The sequence below is a fragment of the Rhinoderma darwinii genome, chromosome 1 (assembly GCF_050947455.1).
Source record: "Rhinoderma darwinii isolate aRhiDar2 chromosome 1, aRhiDar2.hap1, whole genome shotgun sequence".
In the NCBI taxonomy this organism is placed as follows: domain Eukaryota; kingdom Metazoa; phylum Chordata; class Amphibia; order Anura; family Rhinodermatidae; genus Rhinoderma; species Rhinoderma darwinii.
Genome location: NC_134687.1, coordinates 303,753,210 through 303,771,918, shown reverse-complemented (window position 1 = coordinate 303,771,918; position 18,709 = coordinate 303,753,210). Strand labels below are relative to the sequence as shown.

Sequence of the window (18,709 nt, the reverse complement as noted above, 5' to 3'; positions counted from 1 at the left end):
AAAAAAAAAAAGCGTCAAGTGTCCAGAAATCAAATTGCAAAACCACAGCATTTCGCTGTAAGGGTATGTTCACATGCTTAACAAAAAAACCTTTTGAAAATACGGAGCTGTTTTCAAGGGAAAACAGCACCTTATTTTCAGCCGTTTTCTTAATTAAGTAGCGTTTTTCGCTGCGTTTTTTACGGCCATTTTTGGAGCTGTTTTTCTATTGAGTCAATGAAAAACGTCTCCAAAAAACATCCCAAGAAGTGTCCTGCACTTCTTTTTCGCGGGCGTTTTTTAACGTGCGCATTTTTCAAAATGGCCGCGTAAGAAACCCTGCATCGGCTCAGAACACCATTTTTTCCATTGAAATCAATGGGCAGATGTTTGGAGACGTTCTGCTTCCGATTTTTTCCCCATATTTCGGCCCGAAAAACAGGCGAAAATAAGTTGTGTGAACATGCCCTGAATCTGCATGAATATTTTCTCTGTGGTTCTAGGCTGCGTGGCAGCCACTGCGTGTATGGACACCATTAGGGCACGTTCAGACATGGCGGAATTGCTGTGGAATTCCGCTGCGGACAGTCCGCAGTGGAAATCCGCAGCAGACAGTTTGTCCATTGGTTTCCACACCTTTTTAGTTATCTTCGTGCAGACGTTGCGGAAAACTCTGCTGCGGACAATAGGCTGCGGTGCATAATTTTCTGTCCGCAGCATGCACTGTCTGTTGCGGACTTGATGCGTACTTGTTGCGGAATTTCTCCATTGACTTCAATGGAGTTTCAAAATTACACGCAATGAAATCCGCAGATGTAATGTGTGTTGCGTTGCGGATTGCTTTCAGGAACAGGATGTTTCATCATTCTGTATCATCATGCTCTGTACCTTAGATTAATCACAGTTTGGATCAGTCATTCTTCTAAGCTCATTGCCCTCCATAGGATTGCAGATGGAAAAAGTCAATTACTACACGGAAAACTCCTTGGTTGGTATATCATAACAAACTACTGCCTGCAAGCTGCATTGAGATTTACTGTCTTTTTTGCCTGTTGTAAATTCCATTTGATTGGGTTGAAAGAATCCTTTCTTGCTCAGTTGTCTGCAGATTTGCAGAGAAAGAAGAAAGCTCCCAACCAGACCTGCAGCTGGGGCAAGTATCCACATACGGTTAAGCCCATCTGAAAAATAAATGTAAGCATGTTTAGTGACATTTCCATCAGACCTGATTACTATATATGTCACTTTAACCCCTTCCCTCTTTGGCCACTTTTGACCTTCCTGACAGAATCTAATTTTTCAAATCGGACATGTTTCAATTTATGTGGTAATAACGTCGGTATGCTTTTACCTATCCAAGCAATTCTGAGATTTATTTCTCGTGACACATTGGACTTTATGTTACTGGCAAATTTTGTTCGATACATTCAGTATTTAATTGTGAAAAACATCAAAATTTAGCGAAAAATTACAAAAATTAGCATTTTTCTAAATTTAAATGTCAGTTATACCACGCAACCGCACAAAATTGCTGCTAGTTAACATCCCCCATCTACTTTTATGTTGGCATTGTTTTTTGAACATACTTTTATTTTTCTAGGATATTACAAGGCTTAGAACTTTAGCAGCAATTTTTCACATTTTCAAGAAAATTTCAAAAGGCTATTTTTACAGGGGCCAGTTCATTTGTGAAGTGGCTTTTAGGGCCTTATATATTAGAAACCCACAATACGTCACCCCATTTTAAAAACTTCACCCCTCAAAGTATTCAAAACAGCATTTAGATTTTTTTTTTTAACACTTTAGACGTTTCACAGGAAATAAATCAAAGCAGAGGGGAAATTTATACATTTAATTTCTTTTTATAGAAATTCATTTTTAATCCATTTAAAAGCACAGGCCTCAGAAGCAAAGGAGCACCTAGAGGATTTTGGGCCTCCTTTTATTAGAATATATTTTAGGCACCATGTCAGGTTTGAAGAGTTCTTGCGGTACCAAGACAGTGGAAATCCCCCAAAAGTGACCCCATTTGGGAAACTACACACCTCAAGGAAATTATCTAGGGGTATAGTGAGCAGTTTGACCCCACAGGTTCATTGCAGAAATTATTGGAAGTAGGCCGTAAAAATTAAAATCTATGTTTTTCCAAAGAAAATGTAGGTTTAGCTAATTTTTTTTCATTTCCACAAGAAAAAAAAGGAAAAATAAGCACTGCAAAATTTGTAAAGCAATTTCTCCCGAGTAAAACAATACCCCACATGTGGTCATAAACGGCTGTTTGGGCACACAGGGCTCAGAAGGGAAGGACCGCCATTTGGCTTTTGGAGTTCAGATTTTACTGGATTGGTTTTTGGGCGCTATGTCGCATTTGCAAAGCCCATGTGGGACCAAAATAGTGGAAACCACCCAGAAGTGACCACATTTTGGAAACTACACCCCTCAAGGTATTCACCTAGGGGTGTAGTGGGAATGTTATACCCGTAGGTGTTTTGCAGAAATTAGTGTGCACTCGATGTTGCAGAGTGAAAATTGGATTTTTTCCATAGATATGCCAATATGTGGTGCCCAGCTTATGCCACCATAACAAGACAGCTCTCTAATTATTATGCTGTGTTTCCCAGTTTTAGAAACACCCTACATGTGTTCCTAATATTTTGCCTGGACATTTAACAGGGCTCAGGAGTGAAAGAGTACCATGTAACATTGAGGCCTATTTTGGAGATTTACAAAGTATTGGTTCACAATTGCAGAGGATCTGATGTGAAGTAATAAAAGAAACCCCTGAGAAGTGAACCCATTTTGGAAACTGCACCCCTCAAGGCATTTATTAAGGGGTGTAGTGAGCATTTTCACCCCACAGGTCTATTCCATAAATGATTGCGCTGCGGATGGTGCAAAGTAAAAATTAAATTTTTTTCCCTCGATATGCTATTTCAGTGGCAAATATGTCGTGCCCAGCTTATGCCACTGGAGACACACATCCCAAAAATTGTTAAAAGGGTTCTCCCGGGTATGGCGATGCCATGTATGTGGAAGTAAACTGCTGTTTGGGCACGCTGTAGGGTTCAGAGGGGAGGGAGCACCATTTGGCTTTTGGAGCGTGGATTTGCTTTGTAGTATATTGGTTTGAATATTGCTGGTGTTTCTGTTTATAATGTGGGACAATATGTAAGCTGGGCAGAGTACATCACGGGCATAGTCAGGTGGTATAATAATTGGGTTAAAAAAAACAAAAATAATCCATATATGTGTGTTACGCTGTGACACAATCCTTTCTGCACAGGCCGGTGTCGCTCTGATAAATGTCCTTTCTTATCCCCTTTTTGGTCCACACTCCGCACATTTGCAGTTTGGGGAATTTTGCTGGGTAGTGTTGTCCTGGTATAATATGGGCACCCTCCCTTCCAGCAGATATGTTTGGGCCCTCCCCTTCCTAGTTCCCTAATTTTAGTGCCTTGATAATTCGCCTATCGAAACAGAAGAAATGCTCCCCTCTGATCTGCACAACCGCATATTTTTATTTCCTGACTTATGGAAGCCTTAACTAATTTTTTTGCGAGACGAGCTATAGTTTTTATAGGTACTGTGATGGTATAGAACAACCTATAATCAATGATATAAGTGTAATGTATGTACTACTTCAAGGTAGAAGGATAAACGAGTCTATATTTTGGATAGAATTGAAAGGTTATGGAATGTGATAATCTGCAGATGTTCTGCCGAAACTGGAAATTGCGAATTTATTATGTTATGAGGGTACTACCAGGAACTAGGGAGTCTGTTTACAGACTTTTTGGGTTCTGGGCGTACAGCCAAGATAGATATGGGTAGAACACCGGATTAAAAATTAGATGTAAGGAATAAGAACAATGTATGTAGAGATAAGAATAATGAGGAAAGAAACCACAAGAATGTATATGTGTCTGCACGTAATTATATGATATTTTTACTATATAAACTCTGTGTCTCTGCAAATAAAGTCAGAAGGATTTTTACCTTGAGAAACGTCTCAGTGTATCTGTTGCTTCTCCGAGCTCGCACCCCCCCCCCCACCTGATTTGAACCTGCATGGAGATCAAGGCGTAAAGTGACCTCATTGCGATCACAGAAATTGGCGCCCGAAACAGGGACTTGACCAGAAGGACGGCACCCCACCTAGGGGATCTCCCGGGACTAGAGTGGCGACCACCCGGACGAAGGAACGTGCAGACCACTGCTGCAGCAAGGTAAGAAGACTTAATTCTTACAAACTCTGCTCTGCACCTTCCTGTCTGGTAGGTCACCTTCCCGGTAGTACTCCTGAGGGATAGAGGGGCCACATGAGGGTATTTTTAGTGTAAAAATCTGGTCAAGTCTATATGTAATCCTACCCTCAGGATAAAGTGCCTGATCTCCATGACAGTATTTGTATGAATGTTGTAGAAACCCAGTTTTGTGTCACAAATGCATTTTAGAATAAGGAAATTGTTTTTGGAAAAAACTTCCGATAATCCGGCAAATTACCAGAAACATGTGTACATGCTTCAGGTGACTACGGGGATTATGATAGGCTAAATTTAAGCCCGGAAATCGAAAATTTTGTGCAATCTGATAATCCGGAAAAATGCCGAAAATGTGTGTACAGCATTGAGGTACTTGCGGAGATTATCATGCGCTGATTTTCAGCTCAAAATTCCAAAATTTTGTGCAATCTGATAATCCGGCATGTCAAAAGAACAGCTTGATTTTACGTTTGCCTTATTATTTGGATCAGGAATATTTGTCATATTACTGTTATGGTGTGGAGGATATCTCCTTGAGTGGTGTTTAAAGTGAATAAGAAGAAAGTAAGCTAGTTATAAAAGGAATTTAATTCTCTGGCCAGAGTAGAAGAAGGTTTAAAAGGGTTTTGAGGGGATAAGTAACTGTATAAAATAGGTGAGAAAGGTAGTGTGGGACTTTCCCTAACAGCCAATAGCCATAGTGTTTGTTAGTGAAGATAAAAACTGAGAGAGAAGGGTAAGAGTCCCCTCCATCATAGCAGGGCTATGGGAAACAGTCACGGCAAACGAGAGTTTGAGGTATGGCATATGGGTGAGCAAGCACCTGTTAAAAGGGTGTAAGCTTACTAGGGGATCGTAAATCCAGAAATTCACCTATCAGGAAAACTACCCCCTACATAACTTAGGGTCTGCCTATAGGCGACCACTTATAACTAGACAATGGGGAACTTGGTGTCCCTATTAAGTACGGAGACTAGAAACTGTCTAAAACAGATGAGAATGGAATTCATCTGTCAGTAGCTAAAATCTGTAACAAGAGTAAGTACGGAAACTAGAAACTGTCTAAAACAGATGAGAATGGAATTCATCTGTCAGTAGCTAGAATCTGTAACAAGAGTACGAGATGAGCACCCCAAAGGACAAACCGCCAAACAGGTAGTAGCAGAAAGAGAAGGTAAAAAGGCAACGCAGGGAACAAAAAAATAAATAAATAAAAAAAAAATAATTAATGAAAGCATGTGGTCTAGAATCCCATGGACGGTTAGGGTATGTTCACACGGCCTATTTACGGACGTAAATCGGGCGTTTTTGCCCCGAATTACGCCCGAAAATAGCGCCTCAATAGCGCTGACAAACATCTGCCCATTGAAAGCAATGGGCAGACGTTTGTCTGTTCACACGAGGCGTATATTTACGCGCCGCTGTCAAATGACGGCGCGTAAATAGACGCCCGCGTAGAAGAAGTGACCTGTCACTTCTTTGGCCGTAATTGGAGCCGCTATTCATTGACTCCAATGAATAGCAGCGCTAATTACGGCCATAATTGACGCGGCGTTCAAGCGCCTGCACATGCCGGTACGGCTGAAATTACGGGGATGTTTTCAGGCTGAAACATCCCCGTAATTTCAGCCGTTACGGACCCCCGCCGTGTGAACATACCCTTAGACGCAGGAAAATGGAATGAATGTTGTGACACAAAACGTGGATGGCTGAAAGATGAAAAGTGTCAGAGGAAATTCATATTTTATAAAGTAAAGTTTAAAGCAAAGGAAGTGATAGAAGTAGTAGCTGTTTTAAAGTTGCAAGTGACCTTATAGTAAATTCCCATATGGTATAATTTAGAATCAACTAGTGTGACAAGAGAAGGGGGAGGTGAAGAACAGCTGCTAGTGAGATAAGAAATGTAATCTTGTTCTTGAAATGAATGGACACAACATTAAATGCTGATATAGATATTTTGTATGACTTTGTGTCATATTGTATGTATTAGAGAACAGGACCAGCAGACGCCCGGTAATGGCGTCCGTACCTCATGTTGAGTGTGTCCTCATTGTTGGTGGGAAACCCCCTGCGTACTGTGTTTCCAATGGGAGAGGCTGCCCCCCCCCTTGCCCCTGATGTGGCCACGCCCAGCCCATCCAAATCAGTATGAAATAATCACCTTGTTAATTTTGTCATTTGTAGTGTCTTTTCTATTTACAGAAGTTCCAGTCTAGTTCACTGATGAAACAACACGTCATCATAATATAGAGATGGTGGCCGTCAGATTGTATTGTTAAACATTAACGTAGATAATTCCTGTACAATGGTGTGATAAATGATTGCAGATACGTATGTTGTTTTGCCGGCATTGAAAGTGTTAAGATTGTGAGAAGTTGTGAGAAATGAGTTTGTGACCCCCCTCCCTCCCCCCTAAAGTGTGCTGTGTTTGGGAGGAGGAGGAGGGGGGCTGACTGGGTGCAGTCTGCAGGGCTGATGAGACAAAGGGATCTCAATATGCACTGCTGAGATATATATATATCAGTAATGTGTACAAACTGAAATAAATTTCTTCTCTTTTGCGCAAGCGCTGTTGGTTATAAAAGTTACGATATTGATTTGTTATGATGTGATCAGATTTCATGTGTTTTGATGTTAATTCAGACGTATTAAACTACAGATACGGTGAGACACGGGGGTTTGAAAATGTATGTGCCCCCCACCGTTCCCTATTTTTATATACAGTTTATTGGTTTGCAGTAATTAATGTTATCAGAGATAATATTTTCTGTTTTATTGAATAACTAACTACAATTGTTTTATTTTTGATTTCACACATGAGTTATGTTATTGTAAAGATCAAATGTTTGTCAGGAAAAAGTTATTTTTGTTTCAGGCTGTTGTACATTACAGGGGGTTAAACTAGTGTTATGTTGAGATGTAGTTTTGAACTCTGCTACATCACTCTCGCAGAGTCCACAAAGGGGGGAAGGGTGAAGGAACTGATCAGGTACAATTTTGGTTTATGTGTAAGAGACCATCCCCCTCCAGCAAAGTTACACAGGAGGCGATGTGACATCACTCACACGAGTTTTTATGGATTTAGATGAGGGAGAAGGCAAAACAAAACTTGTCTGGACATTGTTAATTTGATGTAAAGTTTTTGGGGATGTTTTATTTTTATTTGTTTTTATTTGTTTTTGTATTAATCAAGAATTTGCAGAACCTGATAAAAGTGAGATTCTCAAAGTATTCTGGATTATCAACTGAATGAGGAGGAGTTGTGTTTGGTAGCGGCTTGTGACACCAATCCATGGAGTACCTCCACGCAAGCATATACTTTGTACTGTACTGAACAAAATGGACATGCCACTGCAGTTCTCACACAAAGTCATGGACCACAGCAGCGCCCGGTAGCATATTATTCAGCTAGACTAGACCCTGTGGCCCGAGGTTCCCCATCATGTGTGAGGGCTATCATTGCTGTAAATTCAATGTTAAACAAGGCCTCAGATTTGGTCCTGGCATTTCCTGTCCAAGTTTTGCACCACATGATATTACTGCTATTTTTTATTCAAGTACAGCTGAAGCATTTGTCAACAGCAAGATATCTAAGATTAACCTGTGCGCTTCTTCTCCCTGAGCAGGTCACACTCCATAGCTGTACTACATTGAACCCAGCTACCTTACTGCCTTTGGAGCAAGGGGGAGAAGACGTAGGTAAAGTATGGTCACAATTTTTGTCTGAAACTGATGAACATGATTGTATGGCCCTTATGGCCCAGGAAACAGTGGGGTTCGCACATGTAAAAGATACCCCACTCCAAAACCCAGACCTAATACTCTTTGTGGATGGTTCAAGGTATTGTGTAGAAGGATCTTTTCTTACAGGATATGCAGTAACCACCGAAGATGTAGTCCTAGAAGCAGCCTCCTTACCAGCGTCCCGCTCAGCACAAGAAGCGGAGCTTAAAGAGGCTCTGTCACCAGATTTTGCAACCCCTATCTGCTATTGCAGCAGATAGGCGCTGCAATGTAGATTACAGTAACGTTTTTATTTTTAAAAAACGAGCATTTTTGGCCAAGTTATGACCATTTTTGTAGTTATGCAAATGAGGCTTGCAAAAGTCCAAGTGGGTGTGTTTAAAAGTACAAGTCCAAGTGGGTGTGTATTATGTGCGTACATCGGGGCGTTTTTAATACTTTCACTAGCTGGGCGCTCTGATGAGAAGTAACATCCTCTTCTCTTCAGAACGCCCAGCTTGTGACAGTGCAGATCTGTGACGTCACTCACAGGTCCTGCATCGTGACGGCCACATCGGCACCAGAGGCTACAGTTGATTCTGCAGCAGCATCAGCGTTTGCAGGTAAGTCGATCTTACCTGCAAACGCTGATGCTGCTGCAGAATCAACTGTAGCCTCTGCTGCCGATGTGGCCGTCACGATGCAGGACCTGTGAGTGACGTCACAGATCTGCACTGTCACAAGCTGGGCGTTCTGAAGAGAAGAGGATGTTACTTCTCATCAGAGCGCCCAGCTAGTGAAAGTATTAAAAACGCCCCGATGTACGCACATAATACACACCCACTTGGACTTGTACTTTTAAACACACCCACTTGGACTTTTGCAAGCCTCATTTGCATAATTACAAAAATGGTCATAACTTGGCCAAAAATGCTCGTTTTTTAAAAATAAAAACGTTACTGTAATCTACATTGCAGCGCCTATCTGCTGCAATAGCAGATAGGGGTTGCAAAATCTGGTGACAGAGCCTCTTTAAGGCCCTGGCAGCAGCATGCCAACATGCAGAAGGAAAGACAGCAAATATATACACTGACTCTCGATATGCATTTGGGATTGCACACGATTATGGCCCCATATGGAGGGCAAGACAATTTTTGACCTCTGCAGGTACACCTGTAAAGAATGCAGACTTTGTAAAATATTTGATGGCGACCCTGATGTTACCCACAGAAGTAGCAGTAGTAAACAATAAAAGCTCACACTAAGGTGAGTTCACCAGAGACAAAAGGAAATGCTTTGGCAGACCAAGCCGCAAAAGCAAGCAGCACAGAAGCTACCCGTGTTAGCAGCCGTATGTCAGATAAAAGATCCAGAGGAAACAAGACCAGCTGTAAGCCCGGAACTACTGCAAAAACTTCAAGGACAAGCAACAGAAGAAGAAAAAGACAAGTGGACGGCCCAAGGAGCAACGCTACGAAAAGATGGCCTCTGGCAATGCCAGAATAAACTGTGCCTGCCTAAGACAATGTTCCCAATGATGGCCCAAATAACACATGGAGAGACACACCAGTCAAAAACGGCAATGATGGACTTGGTAAACAAGGTGTGGTATGCCCCAGGGTTTAGTGTGATGGCCAGCAGTTTTACACAAGGATGCATGATCTGTGCAACACATAATATTGGAAGAACTGTAAAAGTACCACAGAAGCACACACCCAGACCAATTTACCCATTCCAGAGACTACAGATAGACTATATTCAATTACCAAAAGTCGGTACCTATGAGTATGTGCTTGTTTGTATTGATCTCTTTTCAGGATGGCCAGAAGCTTTTCCAGTCACCAAAGCTACAGCCGTAGCCACAGCAAAGAAACTGATCAACGAGGTGGTGTGCAGATATGGAGTTCCAGAGGTGATCGAGAGCGACAGAGGAACTCATTTTACGGGTGAAATCATGAACCATGTGTTGTCAGCTCTAGGCATAAGTCAAGCCCTACATACACCATACCATCCACAAAGTAGTGGGAAGGTTGAGAGACTAAATGGGACTCTCAAATTGAAAATCCAAAAAGCAATGGTAGAAACCGGGAAACCATGGACCGAGTGTCTACCATTAGCCTTGTTCTCAGTAAGATACACGCCCACAAAAAGAACAGGTCTCAGCCCATATGAGATCTTATTTGGGTCGGCTCCCAGATTAGGATGTTATTTTCCACAGGTGCTCCAAATGCAGTATGGTAGACTAACAGATTATGTATCAATGCTGAACAAACAATTGACCAAGGTGCATGCACAAGTTTTTGCTTCCATTCCAGATCCTGATTCAGTTGAAGGGACGTATAAGCTAGAACCAGCAGATTGGGTCGTTGTCAAAAGACACGTGAGGAAAAGTCTAGACCCAAGATTTGACGGACCATTTCAAGTCCTACTCGTTACAAACACCTCAGTGAAGCTCGAAGGAAAGACAAGTTGGATTCACGCCAGTCATTGTAAAAAGGTTCTTCAGCCAGAAGAATGAAGATCTTTGCGGTTGTTGCGGCGGTTGTTGCGTGTGCTCTTATACAAAAAGGCAGAACTGCTACTCCTGTACACGTAATCAGTACAGAATCACTGGAACAGTTCAGGACAGGGTGGGTGAATGCCACAGTGATAGAAAGCAGGGTAACTACACCTGTAAGGCCAATGCCCCGTGTTATACTACAAATGTGACTACAACCGAAGGGACTTGGAGAAAAGGACCACATGGAGGGACTGTGTACCTTCACATAGACAAAACAGCCAACATTAGCATACAAGAAGAGACGCCGGGGCTGTTGCTTTGTTGTTATGAATCAGATTTACAGTATCTATAGAAATATACAACCAGTAAAAATAGAAATGAAATGATAAATAAGACTTATGAAAGATGCAACAAGGAGAGGCTCAACTCTACGATTGTAATAAAAGAAACTGATGGGATGATATTATGTATGAATAATAGCCAAATAAGAAATAGAATATATTTTGTATTCTTGATAACAATTTTAAGAGATAGTTTTAAGCCACATATAACAGTACAAAGTCTGGAAAGAATCGCACACACTTGTAAGAGCGCTGTAACCCAACAGCAGAAAGAGAATGTACACTTCAATATTTCCTTCCCTGAATCCCCCAGCTGTCATAGACAAAAAAAGAGAATGGTATGACATGCTATGAGGAGGGGTAGGAACGGGATTAGGAGTATTGAATGGTATACAGTTAGAAACAGTTATGAACAAATTAAACTCAGTGGGAGATGACACATCTACTGCATTAAGGATAGGTGCCTCATGGTTACCTACTACCTTTGCCATACAACAGAAAGGGTTAACTATAGATGAACTGTTTTTAAATGTTTTTAATGAAAGTATGCTAACCGAATATAGAACATTACAGAATGTATCAACTTTTGTAAATTGGACAGTATGTACGCTTAAAACGATGTGGCAACAAGAACAGATGAATAATTTTAAGAATAAATTGTTTAGTAGTCATGTTAGGCAATGGACAGACATTCTGCCCATAGGAGAGAGAAATGATACGTGGTTATTGTTACAGCCTGAGTATACTGAGTGTACACCTAAATGGTGTGCAGGAAGACTAATAGCATTTAATGTGAAAAATCCTACTCTATTATGCAAATTTATTGTTATGCCAATGGTAATGATTGATCCGGTGACATTATTAGGACAATATTGGATGCCAGAAATAAAAGGAACACACATAGATTCTCAAAATAAGACAAGGAATATAGATTTGTGCCAGTTAACAGAGCAAGGATATGTATGTAATCAACAGTCAGGGATATATGAACCCTGTCTAATGCAGCACCAGGATAATGTATGCGCACTCACTATAATCCCAGAAGCTAACCTACAGGTTTATATTGAAGTAGGTCCACAGCATGTATGTTTAATAACTAACAACAAGCAGACCCTTAGCCAGTTTAATCTCATAGGACCATTTTCAGGATGTCTATACAATGTGACTCATTTGACTTGGGGGAACCAAACTATAGTGTTCCTGCCTACTTTAGAAGAAATAATGTCCACTGTATGGGTACCTGAACCTTTGCCCTATGGAAATTTTAGTTTGCCACTGGAAGAGTTAAAACAAGTGTTACAAAAGTCTAAAGACGTAAAGAAATTGATAGCAGCCCATAATGTAACTCTAAGTAAAGTGAAAGTATTGGCTACAATAGCAGCTAAGGAAGTAATAAATTTATCGTCAGCAATAAAAGATGCTAGTGCCCATCACTGGTATGACATATTTACAGGATTTTCCCCCACTGCCACTAAGATACTCCATATGTTATTCCAACCCTTGATATGTTTCATAATATTGTTTATATTGCTTACATGTTTCAATTGTTATACATTTTGCAAAATGAGGGAAGCATTCAATCAGAGGCCTATACATTATGATGAAAGAGTGTTGTGAGATTACCCCACCTACATACCTGTGTGAATCAAGTGAAGAAATGGATCGAAGCCTTGCTATCAGGAGATAGAAGTAGCATTGGAATTTAGGTGTTGGTAAAATCACAAAAGGAGGGATTGTGATGGTATAGAACAACCTATAATCAATCATATAAGTGTAATGTATGTACTACTTCAAGGTAGAAGGATAAACGAGTCTATATTTTGGATATAATTGAAAGGTTATGGAATGTGATAATCTGCAGATGTTCTGCCGAAACTGGAAATTGCGAATTTATTATGTTATGAGGGTACTACCAGGAACTAGGGAGTCTGTTTACAGACTTTTTGGGTTCTGGGCGTACAGCCAAGATAGAGATGGGTAGAACACCGGATTAAAAATTAGATGTAAGGAATAAGAACAATGTATGTAGAGATAAGAATAATGAGGAAAGAAACCACAAGAATGTATATGTGTCTGCACGTAATTATATGATATTTTTACTATATAAACTCTGTGTCTCTGCAAATAAAGTCAGAAGGATTTTTACCTTGAGAAACGTCTCAGTGTATCTGTTGCTTCTCCGAGCTCGCACCCCCCCCACCTGATTTGAACCTGCATGGAGATCAAGGCGTAAAGTGACCTCATTGCGATCACAGTACCATTTTTGGATACATGCAACTTTTTGATCACTTTTGATTCCAATATTTGTAGGGCAAAGTGACCAAAAAACTGAAATTCTGGTATAGTTTTTAAGTTTTTTTTACTCCATTCACCACGTGGAATAAATCACATAATATTTTTATAGTTCAGGCGGTTACGGCCGCGGCGATACCAAATATGTATGGTTTATTGGTTTTTTTTCAATAATAAAGGACTTGATAATGGAACAGGGCGATTGTGTTTTATTTTATTACATGAAACTTTTATATGTTTTAAAAAATTTTTTTTTTTACACTTTTTTTGAAGTCCCACTAGGGTCTAAGGGTATGTTCACACACACTAATTACGGACGTAATTCGGGCATTTTTGCCCCGAATTACGTCCGAAAAATGCGCCTCGATAGCGTTGACAAACATCTGCCCATTGAAAGCAATGGGCTGACGTTTGTCTGTTCACATGAGTCGTATATTTACGCACCGCTGTCAAATGACGGCGCGTAAATAGACGCCCGCGTCAAAGAAGTGACCTGTCACTTCTTGGGGCGTAATTGGAGCCGTTATTCATTGACTCCAATGAAAAGCAGCGCCAATTACGTCCGTAATGGACGCGGCGTTCAAGCGCCTGCACATGCTGTTACGGCTGAAATTACGGGGATGTTTCCTCCTGAAAACATCCCCGTAATTTCAGCCGTTACGGACGCTGCCGTGTGAACATACCCTAACTGTCAGATTTATTTTTTCTAATACATTGCACTACTTATGTATTAGATCTGTCAGTCATTCACTGACAGCAAGCCGACAGGGGCCTAATCGGCTTCCGTAATGGCAGAGCAGGAGGCCATTGGTAGGTCTCCTGTTGCCATAGCAGCATCGGCAGCCCTGATTGCATGGCAGGGCTGGCGATCTGCTAGCAACCTCTAAGATGCAGCGATCGCTTGTGATCGCTGCATCGAAGGGGTTAATGGCAGGGATCGGAGCTAGCTCCGGTTCCTGCCGTTACAGGTGGATGTCAGCTGTAACATACAGCTGACATTCACCGCTGATGACGCCGGCTCAGCTCCTGAGCCGGCGACATCTTGCCGTCGGCTACGGAAGCCTTTCAGGCCCCGCCGCCGGATGGGGGCTGGAAGTTTTCCGTGCTAGGCAGCCCGGGAGGCCAGTATTAGGCCTCTGGTTGCCAGTGCAGGCACCGGAATCCGATGAGCTGCAAACAGCTTAAATGCAGTGATCGCGTTTGAGCGCTGCATTTAAGGGGTTAATGGCGGGGATCGAAGCTAATTTCGGTCCCCGCCATTACAGCTGGATGTCAGCTGTAAGATACCACTGACATCCGGCGATTTTGGCACCGACTCAGCTTCTGAGCCGGTGTCCACCATTTGTCGTATGGATACGGCAAAATGCGGGAAGCACTAGCTTTCCATGATGTATCCATATGGGAATTGTCGGGAAGGGGTTAAACATACAAATCTGAAGTCATCGTCATGGTTTCAAGGTGAGGTTGGGGTATGATGGGCCCAGCAGACTAAATTATTCTGATGGCCGAGCCATTTGCTATATAAGCTATGCTATGTCTGTTGGACACACAGGTCATATCACTAGGAAGGACATAGGCCCTGTTCACACTGTGCAGATTTGCTGCAGATTTTGCATGTACTATTTTAAGCCAAAACTAGAAGCAGAACCTAGACATAATATATGTATATAGGAAGGCCATATAGGTCTGCTCTCATGGATCCAATTCTGGTTTTGGCTTAAAAAATGAATCCAAAATCTGCAGCAAATCTGCACTGTGTAAACAGGACCTAAGGCTGTGTTCACACTGGGCGGATACGCTGCGTAACAGCAGGCAGCGTATCCACCCTGTGCACCGCAGGGAATACTGGGCGAAAAACCACACCAAACAGTGGTGCAGTTTTTCAACCGGAATGTCCGCTACGGAAAACAGGTGGAAAACAGGCCAGACTCCTGGGATGACGTTTCATCCCAGGAGACCACTGCAGACTGTGATTGGCTGCAGTGGCGGTCACATGGGATGAAGCGTCATTCCAGGAGGCCGCGCTTGAGGGAGGAATACAGACTTCTGAGTAAGTATAAGGTTTGGCTTTTTCCTGTGTTGCCTTTTTTGCGGCGGAATCTCTGTGAACCCGCTGCAAAAAACGCAAAAACTGCTATTTGTTGCGGGATTTACCTTGCTAAATCCCGCAAAAAATAAGAAGCGTTTACGCAAATACAATTAACATAATGCAGAATAAAATTCCGCACCGCAGGTCAATTTCTGTTTTTTCCGCTCATTATTTACGCAGCGTGTGGATGAAATTTGTTTTATCTCATCCACTTTGCTGCTACTGTATTTGCTGCGGATTTTACGCAATGAATACAGTTGCGGAAAAAAGGCAGTATTTACACAACGTGTGAATTAACCCTAAGGCCTTATTCACACGAACGTGTTTAACGTCCGTGATACGCATGGACCTATGTTAGTCAATGGGGCCGTTCAGACATTCTGTGATTTTCACGCAGCGTGTGTCCGCTGCGTAAAACTCACGACATGTCCTATACTTGGCCGTTTTTCGCGCATCACGCACCCATTGAAGTCAATGGGTGCGTGAAAATCCCGCGCAGCACACGGAAGCAGTTCCATGTGTCGCGCGTGATTCGTGCAACAGTGGATAAAGAGATGAAGGAAAAAATAAAACCACCTCCTTCATTTCTTTTTCTAAACATCATAGAACTAGAAAAACGACCCCAACAGTTGGCGGGAATGGAAACATATTATATACACGAACGTATATTAGTCTATGTGGCCGTACAGACTGTATGTGATTTTCACGCAGCGTGTGTCCGCTGCGTGAAACGCACGACATGTCCTATATTTGTGCGTTGTGCGCGCATCACGCACCCATTGAAGTCAATGGGTGCGTGAAAATCACGCGCACCACATGGAAGCACTTCCGTGTGATGTGCGTGAATCGTGCAACAGCAGTAAAAAGTGTGAATGAAAACAGAAAAGCACCACGTGCTTTTCTGTTTACAAACATCTAAACGGAGAGTCATAATGATGGCGGCTGCGTGAAAATCATGCAGCCGTGCATCATATGATGATGACACACGGAGCCGTTAAGTGCCTTTTGCGCACGCAAAAGGCTGCATTTTTTGCGAGCGCAAAACGCACACGCTCGTGTAAATCCGGCCTAAAAATTTATATACAGACTACCAGCGGAGGTACACATATGTTTAAAACGTAGTAGTGTTATACCCCTCTAAGGGTATGTTCACATTCACTATTTCCGGACGTAATTCAGGCGTTTTACGCCTGGATTTACGGCCAAAAATACTGCTTGAAAGCGTCGGCAAACATCTGCCCATTCATTTGAATGGGTTTTACGATGTACTGTGCAGACGGTCATTTTTTTTACGCGTCGCTGTCAAAAGACGGCGCGTAAAAAAGATGCCCGCGTCAAAGAAGTGCATGTCACTTCTTGGGACGTAATTGGAGCCATTTTCCATTGACTCCATAGAAAAACAGCTCCTATTACGTCCGTAATGGACGCTGCGAAAAACGCCTGCACTTGCCATTACGTCTGAAATTCAGGAGCTGTTTTCGCCTGAAAACAGCTCCGTAATTTCAGCCGTAACGGACGTGCACGTGTGAACATACCCTAAGGGTATGTGCACACGATAAGGGTATGTGCACACGAGAACTGTCCTTTAGGGTATGTTCACACGCACTAATTACGGACGTAATTCGGGCGTTTTTGCCCCGAATTACGTCCGAAAATAGCGCCTCAATAGCGCTGACAAACATCTGCCCATTGAAAGCAATGGGCAGACGTTTGTCTGTTCACACGAGGCGTAATATACGCGCCGCTGTCAAATGACGGCGCGTAAATAGACGCCCGCGTCAAAGAAGTGATCTGTCACTTCTTTGGCCGTATTTGGAGCCGTTATTCATTGACTCCAATGAATAGCAGCGCCAATTACGTCCATAAAGGACGCGGCGTTCAAGCGCCTGCACATGCCGTTACGGCTGAAATTACGGGGATGTTTTCAGGCTGAAACATCCCCGTAATTTCAGCCGTTACGGACGCCCTCATGTGAACATACCCTTACGTCTGAAAAGACAGACTGTTTTCAGGAGAAAACAGCTGCGACCTATTTTCAGACATAAACGAGGCGTATTATGCCTCGTTTTACGTCTGAAAATAGGGCTACAAGCGTTTTTCATTGTGTTCAATGGAAAATCAGCTCAAAAAAACGCCCCAAGAAATGACATACTACTTCTTTTTAGGGTATGTGCACACGATAAGTGGCTTTTACGTCTGAAATTACGGCTACAATACGTCGGCAAACATCTGCCCATTCATTTGAATGGGTTTGCCGACGTACTGTGCAGACGACCTGTCATTTACGCGTCGTCGTTGACTGCCTCAGCAAAGAAGTGCAGGACACTTCTTTGCAACGTAAATTGAAGTCAATGAAGAGCAGCTCAAGATTACAGGCGTCAAAGACGCCTCGCATAATACGAGGAGCAGCATTTACGTCTGAAACGACGCAGCTGTTTTCTCCTGAAAACAGTCTGTCTTTTCAGACATAAAAGAAACTTATCGTGTGCACATACCCTAAGGCTGGGTTCACACGACCTATTTTCAGACGTAAACGAGGCGTATTATGCCTCGTTTTACGTCTGAAAATAGGGCTGCAATACGTCGGCAAACATCTGCCCATTCATTTGAATGGGTTTGCCGACGTACTGTGCAGACAACCTGTAATATACGCGTCGTCGTTTGACAGCTGTCAAACGACGACGCGTAAATGGACTGCCTCGGCAAAGAAGTGCAGGGCACTTCTTTGCCACGTAATTTGAGCTGTTCTTCATTGAACTCAATGAAGCACAGCTCAAGATTTACGAGCGTCTCAGACGCCTCGTAAATTACGAGGAGGAGCATTTACGTGTGAAACGAGGCAGCTGTTAACAGTCTGTCTTTTCACACGTAAATGCCTCTCATCGTGTGAACATACCCTTAGGGTATGTTCACATACTTAACAAAAAACGTCTGAAAATACGGAGCTGATTTCAGAGGAAACAGCCTCTGATTTTCAGGCGTTTTTGAAGCTGAAAATGAAATTTGGAGCTTCTTTTGAGGCTTCTTTTCAGGCGTTTTTTGAGGCGTTTTTGGAGCTGTTTTCAATAAAGTCAATGAAAAACGGCTCCAATTACATCCCAAGAAGTGTCCTGCACTTGTTTTGACGAGGCTGTATTTTTACGTGCCGTCATTTGACAGCAACGCGTAAGGCTGTGTTCACACGACCTATTTTCAGGCGTAAACGAGGCGTATTATGCCTCGTTTTACGCCTGCAAATAGGGCTACAATACGTCGGCAAACATCTGCCCATTCATTTGAATGGGTTTGCCGACGTATTGTGCAGACGACCTGTAATTTACGCGTCGTCGTTTGACAGCTGTCAAACGGCGACGCGTAATTGGGCTGCCTCGGCAAAGAAGTGCAGGGCACTTCTTTGCCACGTAATTTGAGCTGTTCTTCATTGAACTCAATGAAGCACAGCTCAAGATTTACGAGCGTCTCAGACGGCTCGCAAAATGCGAGGAGGAGCATTTACGTGTGAAACGAGGAAGCTGTTAACAGT

The 18,709-nt window shown here is 42.5% G+C and overlaps 1 protein-coding gene across 1 annotated transcript in view; it reads right to left on the bottom strand.

The window, feature by feature from the left end:
• Positions 1-792: 792 nt before the first annotated feature.
• The window catches only part of MADCAM1 (mucosal vascular addressin cell adhesion molecule 1), a 45,442-nt gene continuing 27,525 nt past the window's right edge, over positions 793-18,709 (bottom strand). The window contains exon 7 of the mRNA XM_075854988.1: positions 793-1,160. Coding sequence (XP_075711103.1) covers positions 949-1,160 — 212 coding nt within the window. The 3' untranslated portion in view covers positions 793-948. The remainder of the gene's footprint in view (positions 1,161-18,709) is intronic.